Below are 26,037 nucleotides of genomic sequence, written 5' to 3'. Positions count from 1 at the left end.
GCTTTTTAAAGATGACTCGCCCAGGTAATTCTGGTTGGAGTCGGTACTTCTGGTTGGGGTCTTGTGGATGACTAATGTTCTCACTACGGGAACATGACAATCGCAACATTACATTACCCTCATCCACACCCCGATCCACCGTCTCCGCAAGAGGTTGTACTTCGACTGGTGGCCAGGGTGACCAGAGGGTGACGGTGTGTTCTAATGCATCCTTGGCTCACACAGCCCTCTCCGATGTTGCAACCCGTGAGTTTGCTGATGACGCCCGTGTGCCCCTCATTGGATGCCTGGCGTGTGTCTTTCGGCAAGGTGGGTACGAGTTCTCGGGAAGTAAGGATTCGGCTGTGCTGCCACCGTCGGGTGTTTCAGCATTGCCCAAGTCTGATCCTGAGATGACGGCCATACTTTCCCGGGCTGCCGCGGTTGGACCGTTGTTTTTGTTTTGTTTTTTTTGGTCCATTGGTTAGGGTCGCCCCGAGAAAGGGGCTATCCTTAGCATCCGTCCAAAGCCTGTAGGTTTTCGTCTACACTCGTGGCGAAATCCTATAGAGCCGCAGGACAGGTAGCCCCGCCTCACTGCATGCAATGGCAATTCTGCAGGTCTACCAGACCCAGATTCTCAAGGACATGCACGAGGGCAGGACTGACCCAGGGCTCTTTGATGAGCTGCGTGCCACCACTGACCTTGCTCTCTGGGCATCGAAAGTGACCACTCGCTTCCTGGGTCTGGTGACATCCACTAATGTGGTCCAGGAGCGACACCTCTGACTGAACTTGGCCGATATGTGGGACACGGAGCGGACCCGGCTCCTCGACACCCCCTTATCCCTGGCCGGCTTCTTCGGCGGAGAGGTTGAGGACTTTGCCCAAAAGTTGGGATCAGTTTGGGATCAGACCCTGCAAGATCAGGGAGGATGAGGAGCAGGTCAAAAATAACAAAAACTATGACTTTATTCAGCATTGTATTATCTTCCGGTTCTGTTGTCAATCTGCGTTTAGTGGCACTGATGACGTAAGACGCTGCTGACGTGTATCTGGTGCGTCCATGTATTCGGGTTCAAATAAATATGGCTGGCGAAAAAAAGCAAGTATTCCTCTGTGTCGAAATCCTTAGACATGTTCGCGAAGGTTGTTTTGTTTACAGCGTGCATCTCCCTCTGACTGTAAATGAAGCTCGGGCGCACAGATAACACGTCAGCAGCGTCTTACGTCATGAGCATCACTGAACGCGGATTGACAACAGAACCGGAAAAGAATACAATGCTCAATAAAGTCGGGAGTTTTTGTTATTTTTGGACAAAAAATATATTTTCAATGCTTCAAAACATTCTAACTAACCCACTGATGTCACATGGACTACTTTGATGATGTCTTTATTTCCTTTCTGGACAAAGACAGTATATCGTACAAACGTTTTCAATGGAGGGACAGAAAGCTCTCGGACTAAATCTAAAACATCTTAAACTGCGTTCCGAAGATGAACAGCCTTGGAACGACATGAGGGTGGTCATTAATGACATAATTTTTATTTTTGTGTGTACTAACCCTTTAAGGCATTAAACTAATCCATTATCTAATGCTGATTAATTTTTTCAGAGCCACAGCAAATAGTGACTGACACAAAGCATATAGTATGACAAAGCATTCACATAACTTTCAAATCAAATCTAAATATTCAGTGCCATCTCACTAAAAACACATATTCTGTTGTGAATGATTTATTTATAATGCTGCATATATAAAAACCATACAGAAACACCAGCATACAGATCTTCTATTTTACAGCATCAAACATTTTCAGACAGAAGGTCTTAATGTGAGTGACAATCAGACAATTACATTGGACATTTACATTAGTACAAGAGATTTGCATCAGCTTACAAGCACAATACATTTGTCACCACCAAAGCATGAAAATTATGCGTTGTTGCGAGAGGCATTTCTTATTGTGTTCGGCTTTTCTATGAAGTCCATGGTAAATCAGAGAAACTGTGCGCACGTCACTTCAAGCAGTCATTTGATGATTAATTTCAATCACTCCAAAGGAATATAATTGAATAAGACAGCTTAACCAAATTGCATTGTTGTCCATGAAAGCAGGTTAAAATGGCAATATGTTTCAAGGGAAAGACACTGAATGCTGTACATTTTCAAAAAAACATAATTTTATCTTACCTAATTTACATTTTCTGTGAGCATAAGTGAATACTGTACATACTATTTTCTTCTTTCAACAAATAAAGCAATGTGATCACTTTTAAAATAATTATTAACATTTAAATATTAAAGGGGACTTAAGAGGCAACTATTAGAGAATATATATATATATATACTTCTTCAATACTGGACTAATCTAACAGTTACATCAGATGCACGACTGTGAACATCACAGATAGTGAAATAAGCTCTGCTTATCGGGGTAATTTGGGGTAAATAATATAGTATTTATATCATATTTCACTCTGATATCTACTTTAACAGTCTTTCTCCATACCAAAATTGTAAAACAGCTCTTTAAGGGAGGCCTAGCAAGATGCATAAAGAGGTTCAACCTACGGCAAGTCCTATAGATGAGGGTGTTAGACACCTGTGGTGACCTGCGTGACCTCCGAGCTCATGTCAACACTGGGTTGGCAGTGGGACTCCAGTGATGACATCTCCAGGACTAGTCATACCTGCTGATTTGTCCTGTCAACCGTGTTGCCACTGGACTGGCCCTCACGCTGGGGGTTCCTAGTGCGTGTGGAGTTCTGCAGGTCCAGCACGGAGGGACTGGGAATACAGAACTCCCTGAAACAACGCTTGAAATTCTCATCCAGGAAGGCGTAGAGCACCGGATTGAGGCAGCTGTTGGTGTAGCCGAGAGCGATGCAGAAATGCCAGCTGACGGTCTGCAGGAGTGAGCTGGGAATGGTCACCAGGGCCTTGATGATCACAAAGATGTGGATCGGCGTCCAGCAGACGATGAAAACTGCCACCACCACCAGGACCATACGGGTGATGCGCCGTAGGTTGCGGTCCTTCTCCTTAGAACCAGACAACATGCGCACACTTTTCAGGCGAAGGATCATCAAGCCATAACAGACGGTGATGATGAGAACGGGCATGATGAAGGCAAAGATGAAGACACAGATCTTCAGGAGGTTCTCCCAGTACCAGGTGGGGTGGGGAAAGAGCAAAGTGCAGTCAGTGACTGCAAACGCTGTGAAAATAAGAATATACCTCAGTACAATAACACATTGAGACGTGTGAAAATCAATTAATTTACAAAGAAGACAGTTAAACCACTAGTCATTATTTCCTCAAGGCATTGTTTAGGGAGCCTCAGAGACATGGGCTATTAAACCATTTTATTATTTTTCTCCCCAAATGTCTAGAAGTGACATTAATCTAAAATTTTCTGCAAAATTTGTGTCAACACAGTAAAAACCTGAACATTTCCAGTATTGAGAAAACTATCTTAATGTTTTTTTCTTTTTTTGAAATATGATTATTTTATTGTTTTATAGAATTCTATTACTAATTTATACAACAAAACTAAACTGTCAAATGACATTTTCATGACCAATCGGTAATAGTTATTTGTTGATTTAGAAATGTTCATAACCAAACATTTACCCAACTGCCACCAGTTCTGCAACATGACATCATGACTTTTGCGTAAACATACACTTTCGACTCAAGTGGCGTGTTATCTCTACGCATTTTGAGCTATCCGCATGTATCCGTGTGTATGTCTACGCCATTAACGTCCGCGTGATTCCGCGTGTCTGTACACGCCGTCAAATGTCAGAGCGAAACAAAGCAAAATGTACATCTACATCTGGGGACCTATCTTTTTCTTTCCTAGGATGGTTAGGGAACAGTCATAAATGTCATTAACCCCAGTGACAGGTAGGTTTAGGGACGGGGTTGGGGTAAGTCATATATTTATATATACAGTAATAACGTTAATTCAACGGCGTTCATAAACACGCTGAAAAGCGATTATGTGTGTTGATAGCACGCCAAAAATGGAAATACGAATTGGCGTGTCATACACACGCTACTTCATGAGATCAGTCTGAGTATTGACTAGATTTAAATTATTGTCATAGGTTTTTGTCATAGGAAAGTCAGTGCATCTGATCAGACTATTAGAATTTTGTATTTTGGCACAACATCATTTGTTGCTTTGAGGAAGCTAGTCAAAAGGCAATAGTTCATTTCAAAACATGAAAATTATTACATGTTTTTCATTGTAATTGGCCTTGAAGAGGAATTTTAATAAAAAAAAGGAACAAAATTCCAGAATTCTATTATCAATTCATCCATATGTCTCACACTAAACATATGTGACTTTCTTGCTTCTGTGGAAAACAAAATAAGATATTTCTTCTTATTTTACATTGACTGTACATAGGAGAATGTGGTGGTAAACATACAACTGCCTTGGTACTCAGTAGTGGTGGAGGCCATGACCATGACAGGGAGACCGATGGCAGATGAAAGGATCCAGTTACACACATTGACAATCTTGGCATTTCTGGGGGTTCGGAAGTCCAGGGCTTTAACCGGGTGGCAAACAGCGATGTAGCGGTCGACACTCATAGTGGTAAGGGTAAAGATACTGGTGAACATGTTGTAGTAATCAATGGACATCACAATCTTGCACAGAACGTCTCCAAAAGGCCATGTACCCATCAGGTAGTTCACACTCTGGAAGGGCAGAGTGCTTGTTGCCAAGGCATCTGCTAAAGCAAGATTGAAGATGTAGATGTTGGTCGCAGTTTTCATTTTGGTGTATCTGCAATAGATAAAAATAGATCGGAAAAACAATTTGAACAGGGCGAGTAATGGGTATGTGAAGGTACTACAGAAACGGACTTGAAAAAGCATCCCCTTCCCCATATTATATTATATATATGTTATGATTTCAGTAACAATACACAGTGTGCTTCAAGCCATTAAGTGTAACGCAACTATGAACTTCATTGAAATGTTAATTTAAGAGCCCAGATAACCACCATTATCTACACCATTATACAAATGCACTTTCCACAATACCACTGCAGTAATGTTTCAGACATATTTTACCAGCTTTTCAGCGCTTTTTTAATCCAATTTAAAAATACGAATATGTGCTGAAGTGTACAGATTTAAGACAATGCTGTTTTATGTATTACATCATGTCTATTCAGAAATACACAGGTTAAATTTTAACATAAGTAATCCAAAGTCCTCTTGTAAAACATATACGCAGGCAGACAAATTTAAAAGTAGAATAACAAAAAGGGATGATTTAAACATAGTTTAGAAGCTTTCAAATATTTTTTTAAGGAACATTAGAAGTTTAGGAACTTCAGAATACTGTCATTTCAAAAGAGATGGATGGATGGATGGATGGATATTTTGTTCTGTCTCTGTCTACTCTGATTTCGATTTTATCGCAAAAAGAAATGTTAAACCCTACTGATCATAGATTTAACCCCGAGCTTGACTTTCATTATACCAATGTTGGTGTAGCATGAAAGAATGGTTTGCACACATCAGTATCACAGAAAGCTAGTTACACAAGTCATTTGTGCCTTAACTGATTTGCTCATTTTGTGATGAATTGGAAAGATACCTTTGATCTGGAAAATGAAATGTCATTTTCATGCTATTGACTGATAGAAAACCCCAAGAATGATATCAATAGGGGGATCTTTCAATGCTGAAAAATTAGATATTGATTTAAACAATAATTTAGTCTAGAATTACAAAAACTGAGTGCAATGTGGTTGCCTGCTTCAATCTAAATACATAAGCTTTTTGTGAATAATGCATAATTAATGGATACTTGGCTAATTTCCATGAAATATATCGATATTTAGCACTTCTTTTCTGTCTTTAGGTCTCTGTCCCTTCTGTAACGGGGCGTTCTGAGACTGTATGTCAAATCACATCTTTACTTTATCAAATTGCAGATCTATCTGGTTCATTCCTTTAACTTTGAAAACTGCATTTATCCATAATTTCCTGGGAATGCTGGGGACGTTTATTTAGAGACACTTATACAGCTGGTATTCTTTTGTAGTACACTCTACATCCAGATGAAAGAAAAACATACTTTAAAGACTCTATGTTCCTTACCGTTCTTCTGGGCAAGATAATAAACATGATGAGTCATGCGGCAATCTGGACTATGAAGATACACAATTTCTGATGTATTGCAATAGCAGCAGAGATGATAAATTAAGCGCATTTACACTATGTAAACTATCATCACTGCAAAAACGATTATGGTTTGTCACAGATCCAATGTTTGACTTTCACAGAAATATACAAGTCAGGACACAGTCTAGTCCATCCAAATACAGTCAGCTACAGAAAAATAGCCAGTGTGTGGACAAAATGACATCTGCAAAAAAAAAAAAAACAGCAACGTCTCGGTTACGAATGTAATCCTCGTTCCCTGAGTAGGGAACGGAGATGTTACGCTGGATGACGACCAATGGGGTTCGCTTAGAAGCCTCTCATCTTCGAAAGAAATAAAACAAGCCAATGGCAAGGAAATGCCATGGGTCTGCGGAATTTTCATGGCGTAACTCCGCCCCACCTCGTGGGTATGAAAAGGAGAACGCCGACAATAGGCAGATATGTTTCTTTGCTGAGGAGCCAAGACTGAACTCAGTACAGCGGAAATGGTAGGGAAAAGTAACTTGTAGTGACAACGAAAGGGAACATCTCGGTTACGAATGTAACCCTCGTTCCCTGAGAAGGGAACGGAGACATTCCCTTTCATTGTCACTCTGACTTGCGTCAGATGACGACGAATGGGGTTACCAGTCTAATCATGCCACCCTCTCAGCAGTCTTCCAGTGCCCTGCGTTAGAGCTGAAGATCTCTGCCCAAATGATGGGTTCGGTCGGGCTCGGCCTGAATTTAGTTCATTTTACGCGGGCTCGGGCTTGCGCAGGCCGGGCTTGCACTCTGGATTGCGCGGTAAATGAGTGGTCAGGTGATGCGTTTCGATTAGCGCGAAAATGGATGCTGAGGAGGTGAAACAGAGGTTGGCCTCTGCCGATTATGTTTTGGTTGCACAGACAAAGAAAATCAGTCTGAGGTGTGGAAAAATTTGGACTTTGTGCATAATGAGACAGTGGGATGTGTGAAATGCAAAAGATGCGACATTCTGTTAAAGTACAACAGCAAAACGAGAAGGAATTCGTCACTGAAAAGGCATGTTGATCAAAGCTGTTCAACACCTGCCAGTGCCCAGGATCAAACTACAATCACATTGTTTGTTACAGCATCAAAACCCATTCCTGCAAAGGTGAAACAAACGGTGACGGAGAAGTGTGTCAGCTTTTGCTGTAAAGACATTAGGCTTTTTAATATCGTAAATGGCAAGGGGTTTGAAGAGCTGCCGCAAGAACTAATTAATGTCGGGACTGCTTATGGGAGGGTCCTGTCCTGAAACCTGCGGCAGCATGTCCATTGCACAGGGCACCCCAGCCTGTGGTGGGGACATCTGTTGAGACATGCTTGGAACATGCCTGGAAACTCGGTCTAAGGGCACTCCTGCCTGTAGAAAGCTGAGGTTTGTCCACAGGGTGAAGGTCTGGGGGCAGGTCGGAAACTGGTATTTGGAGCGTGCTTTGTTGCCATGCCCACCTTGGGACTCGATTGGGAAGCCAGAGCTGAAGCGGCCTCATATGAAGCAAACCAAGCAGTGTTGCCGCAGCTGCGGATCCATGAACCGTGGCCTCGTACTGTCTCAGGCAAGACAGCAGTGACTGCGTGTGTTCGCTCGAAAAGAGATCCTCTGCACGTGGGGCAAAGTTTGCTCTTTCCCCAGTTGACCCGAAGACCCAGACGAGCTAGGTGCTGGAGCTCTAGGTCCCTGTGTTCGCAAACCTGGTCTCGAGAGTGATCTAGGATCAGCCAGTCGTCCAGTACGCCTCTTTTGCAAAAGCGGTACAAGGGCTGCCTCGGCGACCTTTGTGAAGATGCGAGCCTGAACGGGAGAACCGCGTACTGAGATGCCTGCCCCTCGAAAGAAAACCGTAGGAACGGTCTGGAGAGATGGAAGTTGGCGTCCTTTAGGTCGATCGCTGCAAACCAATACTGGGGCTGCACAAATTCGAAAATGCATTTGGCTGTGAGCATCTTGAATGGTAGCCTGTGAAGGGAGTGGTTAAGGTCCCGCAGGTCCAGGATTGGCCGTAACCCACCGGATTTCTTCGGGACAATGAAGTAGGGGCTGTAGAAGCCGGACCTCATTTTGGCTGGAGGGACAGTCTCGATCGCACCCTTCGCCAGTAGGGTGGCGACCTCCGCTCTAATGACACGGCATTGCCACGGACCATAGTGAAGCGGACTCCCCTGAAGCGGGGAGGAGACCGTACGAACTGAATTGCATAGCCGAGCCTGATGGTTCGGGAGACCCAGCGAGACAGATTAGGAAGCTCTAGCCAAGGACCGTACCAGTGGGGTCATGCGTCCCCTTGGTGGTGCAGCGAGGCGGAATGACCAGCCCAGACATCGGTGGCATAGCAGCCCATTATTTAAAGGCTGAAGGTTGGATTATAAACATTACATTTTTTACCTGTAGACATTTTGATTTTAAATATTGTTTTATATAGAATTGTTTTATAGTCTGAACACTCTAAAAAATGCTGTGGGTTGTTTCAAACCATGTTTGGGTCAAACAGACTAACCCAACCATTTGGTAACACTTTAGTTTGGGGTCCATTCTTACTGTTAACTATTTCTTATTAGCATGCGGATATTGTCTGTTTATCAGTACTTATAATTCACATAATAATGTCTTATTCTACTTGAACATAATTCTACAACCCTTAATCCTACCCAATACCTAAACCTAACAACTACCTTATCTTTTAATAATCAGCAATAAGGAGTTTATTGAGGCAAAAGTTATAGTTAACAGTGAGAACTGGACCCTAATCTAAAGTGTGACCAAAAAAATAAATTAAAAAAATTAAATCAACATTTGGGTTTGTTCATATTTGGCCCAAACATGTGTTGAAACAACCCAGCATTTTAAAGTGTTCAGTAATGCAATTATAACTGTAATTAAATTACTGAAAAATTAAGAGTATTATTTTTCAAGGGATTTTTTTTTAATTACAGAATTAAGTGCTTTCTAATGCATTTCACCAAACACTGACCATGACATTCTCTGTAACAGATAAAATGACAATGAAATTTTTAAAAGCATTGAAAATAATTCTGTTTTCAAAATGTTTCGACAGCTGTAAAGCATTTGTAAAAATGCCTAGACATAACACCCTTCCCCACAGTGCGGTGAACAAATTCATTCATCACTAACTAGAAGTCTCATGTAAGGGTCTAGGCCAGCAGCCATTTCTAATGATTTGTTTGTCATCCAAGGGCTCTTTGCACCAGACAAATGGTCACACCGTTTATTTTTCCCACAAGGTGCTGACTAATTATGAAGGCATCTCAGGGAAGCACTGATCCTCTGTACTCCACATTAAAGACTTCAGAGGTGAAATGCCAGACCCTTGAGTCTTCTCACTGAGTGGAGAAGCTGCTCTTTGGTGTTGAGAACATCACTTACTGGAAGGCAAGCCCATTAAAAATGTATTTATCTTCCTTGCTGAATCAACACTGATGGTTAGCAGCATACAGTATATGTTGTGTTTTTGGTGCTGGTGAGCAGTTTTTTACAGCAAGATTACAGTACATCTATTTCCTCCCTGAAGCTTTGTAAATCAACCAAGGGAAGTTTACCAAGAGAATAAACGTATTTCGGACATCATGCCTGGCAACCAAGACCTCTGGTTAACCTATAGGAAGGTGTGCAGTATTGCTTATGGAAAGAATTAGGACTGTCAACCAACAGCTCAGTGCAGAGTCCATAAGTTCAGAAAGGACATCGACTTGCTAACTCCGAGATGAAGACAGACACATGTCTTCTAGTTAACATGTTTTCTACAGAGAGCTGTCAAAAGTAGCAAAAATTCAAAAGTTAAAGCTAGAATTTATTGTCTGTCATGTAGAAGGTGGTCTTTATTCATGTCAGTTTGCTTGAGTGAAGCCAAACTGATTTAAAATTTCTGGGTATACCGGTAATTCTTTTTTCTCTTCCTCTGGCATGATAAAAAAAAAACCCACAGTGCTCAATGCTGAAACGTGACAGGTGAAAAAAGGAAAAACAGCTTTTAAATACCCTGCTTGGCACCTTCAAGGCATTGATGGTAATAATATTTGTGACAAGACAATCCATTTTCTTTTGTTACGGTTGTATTCTCAATGTTATTTGCAAAAATTACTTTCAAAGGACAAATTGTTTTTCCTCTATCTCAAAAAGACCTGTTTTTAGGTCGTTTCCGATGAAATAGAACGGTTAAGAAATTTGGACGCATACTGCCGGCCCGACAATTTTCGCTTTCTGTGGTTCGGTTTCCCCCACCTCCACAATTGTTGCATAGGTGCACTGAACAATCCTTCATAAAATGCATTAAACTTTAGTTTACAAAGACATGAAATTCACCAAGTGGTCTGGGGTGTTGACTGAAATGCTTGTAAAGACTGGAGTAATGATGCTGAAAATTCAGCTCAGTTACAGGGATAATTTACATTTAGAAATATATTAAAATCAAAATTATGTAGTTTAAATTGTAATAATGTTTCACAATATTACTGTTTTTACTGTATTTATCAAATAAATGCAGCCTTGATGAGCAAGAGACTTATTTAAAAAACATTAAATCTTGCCAAGAGAAGTTTATTTATTTAAAATTTATTTGTTAAGATAATTTTTTTTTGCATCTCTTATATTTTAAGTGTAAAATATGAGTATTATTATTATTTTCATAAATTATAAATGAAAAGCTTAATTTTTGAACATGTGAACATGAACATGTCTTTAAATAAACAATACTGTTAAATTTGTATGATGACAATCCATAAATTAACATTAACCACCATTTCAAAGACAATGCATTGTAAATGACTTTGGTTGAAGACAAGTAACTTGAAGGAAGAGTGTAGTAACCAGGCAAATCAGAATTTGTTGTGAAAAAACCAAGGACTTGCTTGTTGCTAGGGAACACCAGAACATGTGCAGATTTCTTATACCATCTACCTATGTGCAATCTGCTCATAGATATGGACACAATGCTATGTTAAATTACTTGGAACAAATGAACTTTATGGTCTATCGTTGTGAATTAGATGCTACATCAAAATAATTAACGTATAATTGCCATAACGTCAACAAAAATAAAAATAAAAAAGGATGATGACTCAAAATATTCGAAGCTTTGAAATTTTGTGTTGGTTATCACTGGTTATTTGATTTGATAGAATGTATGAAAAAATGCATAATTTAAATACCCAATACACAGCTATCAATCCAAATGACAAGCTTTTAAAATGAGCCCCAGCAAACTTTTTCATCTTTAAAAGCAAGAAAAGAAGAAAATGGGATAGAAACAGATGAATCACTCAAAAGCTTATTTTCTCTTTTTTCGTGATGCGCTTCTGATTTCAAAGCCTCCAGAATGGCTGAGGAAAATATGATAATGTAACCAAACTAATCTGAGTGAGTCATGCATGAATTGCCTATGCTGATTTAAAACTAATCAAAAGTGACGTTTACATTTACAATGTCAGACACGGTCTACCTAAGACACGGTTGCAAGGCTGCCGTCCAGTCCAGAAGCTGGAGTCCCATCAACAACCACTCAGCTTGTCTTTATGTTTCTATGCCAATTAGGTGGATGTCAAGTGCAGTCTTTTTATCTGTCAGGTTCATTAAAAAGAATAAGGGCATTGACAAATAGCACTTTTCAAGTCAATCTATGGCTCTGAGATGCTGAAATGTTTCCAGGAATCTGTTTAGGCTTAGAACAACAATTTCCATTTACTATATTCTCTGTTGCTACTTGCTCTTTTGGGTGGAAAAAGCAGTGACATGAGTATTTAAAGAGAAAAAATAACCCTGATAAAATATGACAATGCCAAATACATCAAATTAGAAGTCATAATAATAAAATAATATTTTTCGAACCACGCCATTTATTTATTTCACCATATCAGCCAAGGCAAGCACTGCGGTTTTTATCTGGCACTGAATCATCCTTTCAAAGATTCTGCAGTGCAGAGCAGTTTTGTCTGTCTCTTGCATCCCAACAAATATTCTCATTTAGTCCATTCACACAGCAGCACAACAGTTCCATTTCAATGTCATGCATGATTGGTCAACAGAGCTCTATATCCTCCTGAGAACATCCATTCCACATTGAGTCTCTGTGTTTTGAGCACACTGACTGACTGACTAACAGTTTGCATTTACCATATAGCACAAATAATTTTTTTTAGCATTATAAACTATTGTCAGAATTTACTTAAAGTCCCCGAGAACCAGAAGTTGTAAACTAATTTTCTCCAGTGTTGTGACGTATTTCCAAGAGAAACGGAATACTAAATGAGGCAAAATAGTGGGCGTGGATTTTTTTTTCCAACTAGCACCTGATTGGATCTAGAAAAGTAGGTGTAACACTAGTTGGAATTATAAAACTATTTTTATTTGCTATTACTGCTGCAACCTTAACCGTTATGATAGTAACCTGCATGTAACTCACTAACTTATGAGTGCCACAACCAAAAATGCACCTCCTCGCCATCTCTCCTTTCACACACAGACAGCCTGTCTACTGTCAGTTGGAGGGGCGTGGTTACGGATGTTAAGCAGACACCCAAACTGTTAAACCTACGTCATCAGGGAAGGTCCTCCAATGCAGAGGGGAGAAAAATTTTCTGATTTTGATTAAAGATTACGAAGCCAAACTGCATGAATGAATTGTTCGTTACAAAACGATCAATTTGAGCAAAGTATGGTCAATTTTGAATTCATGGGGACTTTATGAGACGCAGGTAAAAATCTGCAATTTTAAAATCTGCAAAAAGGACGTGGACAGTTATTTTTGCGGCTGACTTTACTGAAGGAATTTCATCAATATCTTCTGCCACTTTTAGGCCGTTTACATATGCTATATACGTAGAATATAGGCTACTTATATACCCTGTATACTTATATTAAAATGGTTTGGTCGTCTGGATCAGAAGTAGATGAGGGAGACACAAGTTTAGCAGCTAATAATTTTTGGTTCCCAGAACGGTCTTTTTAAAGGTTTGGGTTTGGTAAGCCGGGAATGTCTTTTTTTTATGGAAATAGAATGTTAGTTTTTGGTTTGTATACAGTTATTTTAACATTACTTTCCTAACTTTGCTCTAACATTATTATAGCATTTCTCTTATTGTGGAGTTTATGCTTATTTTGGTCCATAAACAAAAAAATTCTCGATTAATATATCATACGTATGGATTTAATAAAGAGATTGACAAACGAAAATAAGTAAGGTAGTAAAACGATACTCAATTTCAGAAGGAGTGAACCCATCTGTTCTTTCACCTAGCTTAAAGATTATATGGGTAAAAATAACCACCCAGCAAGTTATTTTATGGTTGCAGAATAACCATTGTTAAATGTTCTGTATCAGTTGTTTCTGATCTGATTTGTCGTTTCACAAATGATTTGCTCTTATCATCCGATTGTGGTTTTCTCTATTACTGTTACTTGATCTTAGTGCTGTATTTGATGCCATTGACCACAACATTCTTTTAAATAGACTAGAAAACTATTTCGGCATTAGTGGAATAGCACTAGGTTTAAATCATACTTATCTGACCATTATCAGTTTGTAGCAGTAAATGAAGATGTCTTATTGATCACAAGTTCAGTATGGCGTACCACAAGGCTCAGTACTAGGACCATTGCTGTTCACTCTGTATGTGCTACCATTAGGAGATATCATTAGGAAACATGGAATTAGCTTTCACTGTAATGCAGATGATACTCAGCTGTACAGTATATTTCTTAACAAAACTTACCAATTCGCAAAATTAACGAAATGCATAGCTGATATAAAAAATTGGATTACTAGTAATTTCCTACTACTAAATTCTGAAAAAACATAGATTCTATTTTCTGGACAAAAAAAAAAACTTCCTTACATAATAACCTAGAATACTGTCTAACACTTGATGGCTGCTCTGTTAAGTCTTCGTCGTCAGTTAGGAACCTGGGTGTCTCTTTGATACCAATCTTTCATTTGAAAATATAGTATCTGTAAAACCGCATTTTCCATCTTAGAAATATATCTAAATTACGCCATATGTTTGTATACGCCATATATTAACAAATGCGGAACAATTAGTTCATGCGTTCATGACCTGCTATCAGTTGCACATACAGTTATTCTCTTGTGGCGCGCGCAGTCTTCACTCGGACGCGCTCTTCAATCTGTAGCCATTGTGGAGACTCTATTCATTCCGGTGAAATCACAAAATAAAATGCACACAAGCGTTTCACTGCTTGATATAGACTGCAATCACCGATGAACATATTCAGTTTTGATGAGAGAAAAAAAAGTATACTAGCATGGATTAGAACCCGTAACCTTTGACACGCTTGACAAAAGATCTACCACTAAACCATTTAAGAACTCAAACAACATTGGCGGCTCAGTTTGAAAAGTTTGTACCCAGCACTTCTGAAAATGCCATCCATCCATCTTCTTCCACTTATCTGGGCAGGGTAAAGGGGGCAGCAGTCTAAGCAGAGATGCCCAGACTTCCCTCTCCCTAGACAATTCCTCCAGGTCTTCCAGGGGGAGACCGAGGAGTTCCCATGCCAGCCAGGGTCCTAGGTCTTCCCCGAGGTCTCCTCCCAGTGGGACAAACCTGGGAACACCTTCCTGGGAAGGCGTCCAGGAGGCATCCGGAGCAGATGCCAGAGCCACCTCAGCTGACCCCTCTCGATGTGGAGGAGCAGCAGATTTACACTTAGCTCCTCCCGAGTGACCAAGCTTCCTACCCTATCTCTATGGGATCGCCCAGCCACCCGGCGGAGGAAGCTCATTTCGGGCACCTGTATCTGGGATCTTGTCCTTTCGGTCATGACCATAAGTGAGAGTAGGAACGTTGATTGACCAGTAAATCGAGAGTGGTGTGTACGTATATACTCCAGAGGTCTGTCAGCCAAGACAGCCCCACAACATCCAGAGACTTGAGGTACTCAGGGCGAATCTCATCTACCCCCGGTGCCTTGCCACCGAGGAGTTTCTTGACTAACTCTGTGACTTCAGCTAGGGTGATGGACGAGTCCACCTCTGAGCCCTCAGCGTCTGCTTCCTCAATGGAAGATGTGACGGTGGGATTGAGGAGATCCTCAAAGTATTCTTTCCACCGTCCGACGACATCCCCAGTTGAGTTCAACACTGTACACTGTAAACAGCGTTGGTAGGGCACTGCTTCCTTCTCCTGAACAGGAACCAGGCGTTGGTGAGTGGATGGTGGCTGAAGATAGATGCTGACTTAGCTAGCTGTAGATTGATGTAGAGTTTCTGTGTAGACGAGTATTCAGGCAAGGAGTCTGCATGTCGTTGAGCATAGATGAGACCAGACCCCGATGGAGAAGAAAGTGACTGAATATATGGGGTGTGATAATGAGGGTGATGGTTTTCAGGTGTGGGTGATAGAGGAGTGTGATCAGGTGTGAGCCAGGGAAGATCATGGGAAATGCTGAGGGTGACTGTGGGGCCGTTTACACCTGGCCACTTCATGCGTTTTCTGTGATCAGATAGCTATCCGATCGCGAAAAGATCGGATATCATGATCACCTCAGATGAGCAGCTGAGCGCCTAATCAAGCCAACGCTGCAATCTATCGCAAATCAAAGTGAAAGTAAGTCGCAGACGCTTGACACTACAATATTCATTAAAAGTAAAGAAACAAAATGATCTGACCAGGGCTGTTGCAGCTCTTTCTTATTGCTGTCTTTGCTGATTTTGAAATTAGCCGATGATCAATAAAATGCAGCTCATACTGTATCTGTTGCTTTCGGTGACGTGCACTTCATTAAATCTGTATATAGCGTGGGAATTGAAGATCGGATTTATATCCGTTTTGCAAAAACACATTTATGTGACCAGGTGTAAATGGAATCGTTTTGATAAATCAGATAGCTATCCGATCTGAGAAAATGCATGAAGTGGTCAGGTGTAAACAGCCCCTGTGACACTCTGGATGTGGTCAAAGGTGGACAAGCTCAAAACGTTTTAGACCCCATTTTACACCCACCTGCATTTAGCGTCGTCCACTTGTGATTTAATCGACCAGGTGTAGGCCTTAGAAGCAAGCACCTATTTATTCTATCTAAGATACAATCAAGACCAGAGGGGAGAAATAAAAGACACATTTTTTGGTTTTGTATTGTTTTTCTCTTCTTCTTTTTTTGGCAAAAACACTACTGGGGTTGGGTTGGATACAACCTCTCGAAACAATTGCCTTCCAGACAGGAGCTCTTTTTACACTAATTAAATAATGGATCATAAGAACCATTAGGATTGCACAAGGATCAATAAACATTTGTGGCTACTATACCTTTTGTTAGCTCAGTATACATCATGGGTATATTTACCTGAACATTCTGAAGCCAGGTTCAAAATGCTACAAAGTGAAATGGGTGCAAAAAGCCAGGGCTAGATTGAGTAAAGCTGTCTGAAACTTGAAGACATTAATCAGTCAAGTTAGAGCTCAGTATAAACGAAATAAACCCTTTTTTGATTGTCTCTGTAATGCGGAATCCAATATGATTTTTGCTTTTATCATAATAATTGAATGTTTGAGGTTCATTTGGCACAAATCAAGGGGAACATATGCAGAGATAAGGAAGGGATATCAGCAAAGCTTTTGATAAATAAAACAAATGAGAGAAACTGTGCCCAGTATTGATTTTTTTTGCCTCATCTTTTGTGTACTTTCCTGTGGAACAGTAGTAAAACAAGAACAGCTTTTAACCTTTCTTCAAGATGTGTATGAGAAACTAATCCAAAATTAATTGATATGTACAAATGTTTACTCTAATTCAAGTATCTTTCTGCCTACAGAAATATAATTGATGAATGTTTTCCATTTATTTCTCATTTGTTTCTAGCTGCAGGACACATGTAAAGGATGCGGTTATTGTCAGAGCCGAAATGTTGTAAACAATCGCAGAAGCTTCTCCATCACAACAAGAAGCTTATGTTATTTGAACTCGCAGCATTTACCCTCAGCACTTGAAACAAATTTTCCGCACAGCTGTTACTTTTTATCACTTGCAAGAATTCCTGAACTCTAGATGCAACAGGATAAAACAAAATGCAATGATGCTTTAAAAAAGACTTCTGGCCATTTACTTCTAAGGTTCAATTTCCACATTGTAAGCACCATTTTTCATTCCATTGACAAAACCTCAGTTTGGAACCTTAATTTCACCATGAAATCAAAATTCTTTGACATGGACATGCTTGACATGCTTTTCGGCATGGGGTGGGACAACCTATCACTCACATGAGATCACAGCAATAGCAAACCACAACCATCAAATTCACAATGGACAAAATCATGCCCTAGTTTTCTCACTCAGATGTCACAAAAGGGAAGAAAAGACTATCATAACTTCGGTTTCATGCCGACTTTAAAGTCACCATGAAATCAAAATTGACAATTATTGATTGTTGTTTTTTTAGAATATTGTTGTATTTATTACAAATGATTTATCCGTGCATATTAATCTTTTTTTATTCCTATGCCCTTGTAATCTGTTATCTAAATTACTTCCCTTTCCTCTTGCAGCAACATCTCTTCTCTTCTCTGATGTGTTTACAGGTGTGAAGGCCGGACAACCTGTAACTCACATGAGATCACAGCAATAGTAAACAACAACCATACAATGATCCAATCAATTCTTGATGGAAAAAATCAAGTCCCGGATATCAATACATTCTCACTTCCAACTGTTACGTCACTTATTACCTTCTCATCTATCTAATCGTGTTCTAATACTTGTGGTATAAAAGAGGTTCTTACTCATGTGGACACAGGCTCCACTCAGAGATTGTAGAATCTGGCGAATGTGTTGGGTGTAGCCAAGCCCGCAGCTCTGCAGACATCTGTTAGCAAGGCGCCATGCACTAGAGCCCAAGAGGACGCCACACTCTGTGTGGACTGGGCAGTCACACCAAAGGGGCATGTTCAACCTTGCTGCTGGTATGCCAAAGCAATGGCGTCCACTATCCAGTGAGACAGCCTTTGCCAGGAGAAACCTTTCCCTTTAGCTTCCCACTATAACAGACAAAGAGCTGGTCTGATGTTCTGAAACACTGCGTACTATGTACAAATACGTGGAGGGTGCGTAATAGACAGAGCAGTGCCAAGGCTGGGTCTGCCTCCTCCAGGGGCAGTGCTTGCAGGTTCACCACCTGATCCAGGAAGGGAGTGGACACATATCCAGGCCTGGGTCTCAGGATCACTTGAGAGTAAGCCGGCCCAAATTCCAGTCATGCTTCGTCAACGGAGAATACGTGCAGGTCCCCTACCCTCTTGATGGAGGCCAGTGCAACCAGGAGCGCTGTCTTCATCGACAGGAACTTAATCTCAACTGATTGCAGAGGCTCAAAGGGAGCACTCTGCAGGGCAGTTAGAACCACTGAGAGGTCCCAAGAAGGAATGAGATGAGGGCGAGGAGGATTCAGTCTCCTCGCTCCTCTCAGGAACCTGATGATCAGATTGTGCTTTCCCACAGACTTACCCTCAACCGCATTGTGATGTCCGGCAATAGCGACAACGGATCAGACTCGTTATGCTAGCACACCCAAGGATGGCAGCACAGACGAACCATCTCTAGAGGACTCTAGCTCACCTTGTGATACGGCGATATACATGATTTCATCAGAATCGTGTGAGAATGAGATCGCAGGCCAGCCGGCGGGCTGGCTCGGGTCGGCGAACTCATTCGAAACCCCACGGGTTGCAATGTGAAAGGTGTGGACCGAGGATATTTCGTCGGTTTAGTTCCAAACATGCCGTCTTAGGTCACCCTGGCCACCAGCCAAATTATTATCTCACGTGGAGAAAATAGATCAGGGTGTGGATGAGGGGACTCTCGCTCTGTTAAGCTCATTGAGTCTCGACCGTTACATTGCGATGGTCTTGTTCCCGCTGGGAGAATGTGACACATCCACGAGCGCTGTCTGAACGTGATCAAAGCTCAAACACGTCAAAACAGCGCTCGTGTCAATCAGCTGAATCTATCAGAATACCCCACTCATAAATACACGGGCAGATCGTCTTTAGAAAGATGTAGCATGTGCATGCTCTTTTTGTGAGAGAAAAGCTTGCAGCAGTACTGAAGCCCCCAGGGAGAAACACAGACGCTGTTCAGTTCAGAGAGGAATGTGAAACTTGCTGGAAATCGCCATCACACCAACACCGACTGGAAGCTGGTCATCTAGAAGATTTTTGAAGATAGTCAGAGAATAGGCTGCAGGAGTGAAGAGAACTTCTTGGCTCTGAGGCAAAAACATATCTGCATATTACCTTTTATACCCATGCAGTGGGTCATGCGGAGTTACGCCATGTAAATTACGCCATGCAGACAAATGGCATTTTCTTGCCATTGGCTCGTTTTATTTCTTTCGAAGATGAGAGGCTTCTAAGTGGACCATTCGTCGTCATCCCACGTAACTCGGAGTGACAACGAAAGGGAACTTAGTTGGATCCAGTGTTGTTTTGGACTCAACTGACTTTCAATGAATGAAATGAAATTAATGTTTTATGACAACATGAGAATTAGTACATTTCTTCATTTTTGGGTGAATTATCCTATTAAAGAAAAGTGAATCGCTAGATCCGTTCCTAAGGTTTTTAGATAACTGCATGAGAGGAAACCTGCACCGCACCTTTAAATCGACTTACTGTACAATGTCATTGCTCAATATTTTTTATGTCTCCCAAGGCTGATTTTATTACCACATGATAGGGTCAATAAACCAATCCCTGACTGTAATCGGCTCATTACTCACAGAAGTAGATTGCACCCACTGAGCTATATCTTTTTTTTGCTTCTCACTGTAGGCAGCTGCCTCTAAAACTCTGACTGGTTGCTCATAAACTCTTGGAAAGCACTAAGGCTCCACAAAGCAAAGAAAATCAGGTGACCTTACACAGGGGTCAATGTTTTAGCAATTAAAAACAAATTGAATGATTCCTGTATCTTTACGCTCCATATGCCTCATATGTCTGTTGACCAAATATTATTCTGTTAAAGGATATAAAAGTTGTATTCAATGTCAGACACAGCATCTCTGAATTAAGTAGTTAATGTATGCATGATCTGAAATACAGTGCCACCTATTTAATCACAATTCTCTAAGACAAACAAGTCCTCACCCTTATCATTGAAATTCATTCACTGTCTGTTTAATAACTCTATTGATTGCCTCTTTTCCTTATGCCCGCCCGGCAATACTGTGTTCCTAGGATCAGGTCAGATGTGTTTGCCATGTTTCTGGTTAGATGAGGCAAGTCACAAAAACCGGTTCTGAATCATCTTAGCAGCTTGCAGCTGTGAATTGTAGGTGCATGTATCGGGAAACAGCATGGGCATGTGTCTGTCTGTCTATCTATCAAAGCCATTCACTTTCTGCTGCATTTTAATGGATTATTCATGTGAAGCATCCGCCCAGTTTTGTTCCATTTGCTTGCCCTTATACATAAAAACACGTGATAGAAAAGTCCTAATAGAGTACTTGACAATATTAAGTGCCAACTCAATGTGAATGGCACGTAATGTGTTGTCCTCTCGTATACGCTGAGACTCGTACTCGTGTACGCACTCTGTTACATTAGTGGATATGAAATAGGCTATGCTAGTGCAGAGCTGAAAAGCATTTATATTTTAAAAATGAGAACCACGCATATTTTATTTAAAACATGAAGTAGCCTACGGCAAAAAAATATTTATTTGTTTTATTGACAGGTCTTTTTTGTGACTGAATGACTGATATCAACATAACAGGTTATGTTTCTGTAATGTAATGCAATGAACGTGCCGTTTACGACTCTAATGGCCGGAAATCACCACCTCTTTCAACAGGTTATCTTTCAAATTAATAAGAAGTCTAGTTTTTAAAGCAACTATGTATAAATAGCCTATGCTATTCAGGTGAAGCCAGGTGTTTTTGTGCATCGGCAACAGATAAAGCAATTTACATGTCATCTCTTACCTTATAATAACATACATGACGAGGACGTTGCCCACTAGTCCCAGCACACACACTATAGAATATAACGTAGTGATGATGATCGCCACTACAACAGGAGTTGCGCCTTTGTCCAGCTCTGCCGTCCTGTCACATCTGGAGCTGTTCATGTTCACGAGACCGGAGCTGCTGAAGTTTCGGCAGAATCCACTGCCATTCGACACCGCAGGGTTAGAAAGCGCATAGAGAAGGTCTGAAATGTTGCCAGTAGTTTCCATGGCAAATGTTGTATGGGTGAGATTCGCCCAAGTTATTTACGCGCGCGCGGTTTATCAGTCACGTTTTTTATATCAATTTCCTACCTGTCCGACTTCAAAATGCTCGGACTCTCAACTCTCAACCGTTTACTGAAGCAGTCTGATGCTGCTGTTGCTGCTGCTGCTGTAAGTGTACCTAACAATCCCCTTTGTTTATGACTCTATGTTAAAATCTATCACCGCTGTTCTTACATTACCCTCGTGAAAATGTATCGAGCGTCGCTCGTAGCGCGTATTCGCATTTTATTCAACAAAATGACGTCACATATATATGCACATGACTAGAGGCTTTTAGCAGTCGCTGATGGCTTTTGCAGTGATTCCAGTGACTTTCTCATCAGTGAAGCTGTTTGAATTTAAAATCGCTCTTGTGCATCTGCATCTCTAGCTGGGTGTATACGGCTTAATGCCATATTTAGGCTACAGGTTGTGAACAGGCTTCTATTCTATTCTATCTTTTATAGGAACTATAAAAAAGGAAATGAAAACAAATGGTTGAGGTCGTAAAAATACATCTTTTTATGAGGTTAGGCTATTCAGTTTAACGGGGGTTTCATTTTAATAGCCTCAAAAGTATAAAGTAAAAGTTAAACAAAGCTCATATTTTCATCTGGTGATAAACAGAAAATCTGTGGTAACCACGGCAACAGTTGAAGCTTGAGAATAATATTTGTTATCTTTAGCATGGAAAACTGACTAAACTGTTGCAATACAATACCTGTATTGTCATTATTATTATTATCATTATTGTCATTTAAATGTCATTATAACAACACTTAGTCTCCTCACATACATGTTGCACATTTTACAATAAATATGAATTAATAGCTACTGATTTGGCTTTTGTTTATTTTCCAAGGCAAAATTTAGGGAAATGTTTATTTGCTTTTTTGATGGCTTTAAGGCTTGTGGCATATTTACTTTCACAAGTAAACTGACCATGATATTATTTGATTTACAATATTAATTTACTGTAAATCAAATATTGTATACCAACATGTATTAAATGTTTTTTTTTTCAGGATAAAATGAGTAATTGACACAATTTGATATTATATTATATGATATAAGATTATAGTCATGTAATATTTCATTGAGATTCAGCATGTAAATAATCTGCTTTGATTTTGCTTATCATTTACAATTGCTTAACAATTACAGAAACAGAAACATTTTAAACATTGATATAAATGTCACATTTAGCGGTGCCTCCATTGGTGTGAAATAAGTTGTCTGATGTGTTTCTGTCTCTGTATGTCTGAACGTAATGAGTGCTGTCAGTGAGCGCTGTCTGTGATTGCTTGTGTCTTTCATAATTTCTTCTCATGTTCAGATGAGCGTAAGGAAAAACGGTTCCTTTCCTACACAACTAACACAGTTCATTTTTTATTTTTATTTTTAGGGCTCTGTTGAATAATGAATAATAATCAATATTAAAAGTAATTTAAAAGGAACAATATTTTAAGACATAAAAGAACGTAATTGTATTTTAAGGTCAATCTACCCACTTACCAAAATAATAATGCAGGGCCCTTTGATTTTCAATATAAAACAATAGTGTTTTCAAATAATTTAACTGCCACGTAACTCTTAACTTTGAACTTAACAATATAGCTTATTGATATATTGAGGCTGAGAGACATACAAATTTTACTAATGGTCTCTTAACATCGGCGTAGAATTTATAGGGACGCTAGGGACGTGTCCCTACCAATATCCAGTGACACTGATATATCCCTAGCAATAATTTCAATCAGAACGTTTTATATTTTTATATATTGATGTCCCCGTCCCCACCAATTTCAAAAGAAAACCTACGCCACTGGTCTCTAATGATTGTAATGATAGTCTCAAGCCACTGAATCTTTTGAATCCAATGAAAGGTATACAAATGACTAATACAAATTAGTTTCCCTCCATCAAAGACAAGAAGAACTCAGAGTACTCTTTCATTTGAATGTTTTATGTTATCATGTAATTCTGTTAGTATCAGATGTCAGGTGTTGCAAAGTCCAAAACAATCTAATAGTAATTGATTTTAATTATCCTAATGTAAATGTCTGTGACATCACTTTCCTTTGAGAGTTTTAAGCAAGAAATTATGTTCTGGGGACATGTTGGGTGAGCATTACCAAGTATTACTTTAACGTAATTTCAAGTATGATCCATCATGCAGAAATTAGTATGCATAAAGGTGCAAAAGAGATCATTTAGTTTAATCCAATTATATTCTGGCACCTGGGTTGCTGAAACAGCATTTGCACAATTGATGTTTAACAAAAGTACACACTGTTCACATAAAATAACTTTTTCATGCCTTTGAGGTGTGTCGGCGTGATTTGGTTTTACAATGCATCTTTTGAGTCATCTCGTCCCTATAAGATTTCAAAAATACTTTTCCTTGCACAAGATTGCATACAAGATGCATACAAGATTTAGCAGATTTTTGCATATTGCTAAGTCTAAGAAGATTATAAAGGTCACCGTGTTCTTAGAAATTGCTTTTTCAGTTTGTAGATCTATTGTCTGTGATCCAAGACCACAATGAATGGTCCTATGTCTGTAATTAGAGTTGAACAACACTGTCTCCTTAAAGTAGCTAGTTTATGGAGCTGACCCTGATCTCCAATTTTTTGCTCTAATGCCCATTTCTCACAGCTGGGCTGTCTTTTATGCCCCTTAAATAAGATATTGAACTCAATGATTCCTGGTCTTTTTTTCGCCAATAAAGTGGTGCACTAAATTATAAATATGCTCAACTGACATCTCATCTCATTTAAGATCTTTCATGTTGGATCTGCAAGGCATGCTTCCAGTTTTATCGATTCTAACCTATTTAAAACTGACTTAGAAGCTTTAGATTGTTACAGAGTGAAATTATAATAATGATTGTTGTGTATTATAATAATGATTATTATAATTATTATATAATTATTGTTGTGTATTATAATAATCTTTATTATTATAATAATGCTGCTGCTAGCTCATGGACAGCTCTACTCACGCTCTCCGTCTCTGCAAGATTTGGAAGGGAATGATTCAGATTTCTTTTGGCACAGCTACTAGCAGACATACAACTGTCTGTCAGGTTGCTCACGTCACATCTAGGTCATCAAGCTCAGTTTGAGCCTGCGCAGTGCACTTGGCGATCAGGAAGTGAGTGCTTCTAATTGACTTCACTTTTCTCTGTTGAAGTCTACTGAGCTACTGATTGAAACTGAGCTTGACGACGTAGATGTGACGTGAGCAACCTGTCTGACACTTGTAAGTCTTCTAGATGTGCCAAAAGAAATCTGAATCATTCCCTTCCGAATCTTGCAGAGATTGACAGCGTGAGTAAAGCTGTGCATGAGCTAGCAGCAGGAGCAACTTTACAACTCTCTATGGGCTTCTCTCTTGACTTTATGCCTCCACTTCCACCCAATTGTCCGCAAGCTTCTCCATCCGTCTATACGGTAATTTCTTTACTGTGCGACAGAGAGTTGAGGGGTTAGGACGCAATCTTTAGCCTATTTTTACAAAAACCGCTGGGCCATTACGTAAGATACAAAGTATGAGCCTGTTATGCATTGTCGTGTTTCTTTAGAAATTGATGATGATGATTTATTTGTCTAAGAGAGGACATTTGTTTCCACCATAGATGCATACATAATACAAACACACATGCATAACATATTAAGAACATAAACATATAAACATCTACAAAACAACAAGAGAGCATACTTGACGTATCAAAGGCCGATTCCTGTATTTAGAGCTCGTATAGATACAGGAAACAAACTCTTACTAAACTTGGCCTTCCTATAAATAATGGACAAATGGAGTCTTTAAACGCCTCAGATGTAAAGGTATTCGCTGTCAAATTGACGCAAAAAATGAATGGGAGTCAATGGAATGCTATAGCAGGTGATGGTCTTCTACAATGGCGGCTCCCGAGCGAAGCTTCAGTTTCCGGCTGATGAATTACCCCCTATTACACATCTTCTGAAGGAGTACAGAATCTCCTGATTAAAACACAGGCAAACTGTGTAAACCTGCAAATTAACGTAATGCTCGTCGCTTTAAAAACATTTATTATTTAAAAATGACATCGTCCCTATGGCTTGTAGTGTCTCTGGCCTGGAGGACAATTTACAGTATAGCACTTGCCGGGAGTTTATTTGAATTCTATGTTATTAGACATTTGGGAATACATTCAATATTAATGGAATGGCTGTTTTTGATGAGAAAAAAATATTTACCTCATATTTCAGCAGTGAGACAACTTGAATGACTCTTAAAAGCAGCACTGATTTAGTCATTATTCCTTGGATTGTGGAGGGTTCTGTCTTATCAACTCTTCCAGCAAACAAGCTTGAACAGGAAGACTGAAGTCTGATAAATCAAAACACCAATGGTTAAATATACAACTTAGATGCCCCCTGGGGCAAGACCAGAGAAAATCTCATCTCAAAACATGCAAGATTTAGTCAGTCGAAACCGTTTTGATGTTAATTAATCTAATTGTGTCTGGAAAATAATGATCTTTGACTGAGGGAAAATATGTTGAATATAAAAGATTTTTTGTGTGAATATCATTTGAAATATTTTTACATTATGTGCCAGGACAACTA

At 39.8% G+C, this 26,037-nt stretch overlaps 1 protein-coding gene and 1 long non-coding RNA gene across 7 annotated transcripts in view; one reads left to right on the top strand and one right to left on the bottom strand.

The window, feature by feature from the left end:
- LOC120480044 (uncharacterized) overlaps window positions 1-26,037 on the top strand; it is a 44,889-nt gene that overhangs the window by 2,535 nt on the left and 16,317 nt on the right. The gene's annotated exons all lie outside the window — the stretch shown is intronic.
- Window positions 1,703-21,746, bottom strand: oprm1 (opioid receptor, mu 1). 3 transcript variants are annotated; one of them, XM_039672953.2, is made up of 3 exons: window positions 21,132-21,746; window positions 4,428-4,786; window positions 1,703-3,202 (listed from the first exon to the last, which is right to left on the bottom strand). In XM_039672953.2, the coding sequence occupies exons 1-3, from the start codon at window positions 21,383-21,385 to the stop codon at window positions 2,670-2,672; spliced, it is 1,146 nt and encodes a 381-aa protein (XP_039528887.2). In that variant the 5' UTR covers window positions 21,386-21,746; the 3' UTR covers window positions 1,703-2,669. The 3 variants fall into 3 exon arrangements, with proteins under 3 accessions (XP_039528887.2, XP_088973116.1, XP_088973117.1); XM_089116990.1 differs by having other exon boundaries at window positions 4,425-4,786; window positions 21,132-21,740; XM_089116991.1 differs by lacking the exon at window positions 21,132-21,746 and adding an exon at window positions 17,935-18,199 and having other exon boundaries at window positions 4,425-4,786.

Source organism: Pimephales promelas, chromosome 11 (assembly GCF_988280905.1).
Source record: "Pimephales promelas chromosome 11, fPimPro1.hap1.1, whole genome shotgun sequence".
In the NCBI taxonomy this organism is placed as follows: domain Eukaryota; kingdom Metazoa; phylum Chordata; class Actinopteri; order Cypriniformes; family Leuciscidae; genus Pimephales; species Pimephales promelas.
This window is presented reverse-complemented; position numbering and strand designations above follow the sequence as displayed.

Coding starts and splice junctions, on each gene's coding strand:
- oprm1 (XM_089116990.1), bottom strand. CDS start 21,385: ATGGAAACTACTGGCAACATTTCAGACCTTCTCTATGCGCTTTCTAAC. Junction 4,787..21,131: donor GTCATGTATGTTATTATAAG/GTAAGAGATGAC, acceptor TATCTATTGCAG/ATACACCAAAATGAAAACTG. Junction 3,203..4,424: donor TACTGAGTACCAAGGCAGTT/GTATGTTTACCA, acceptor TTATTTTCACAG/CGTTTGCAGTCACTGACTGC.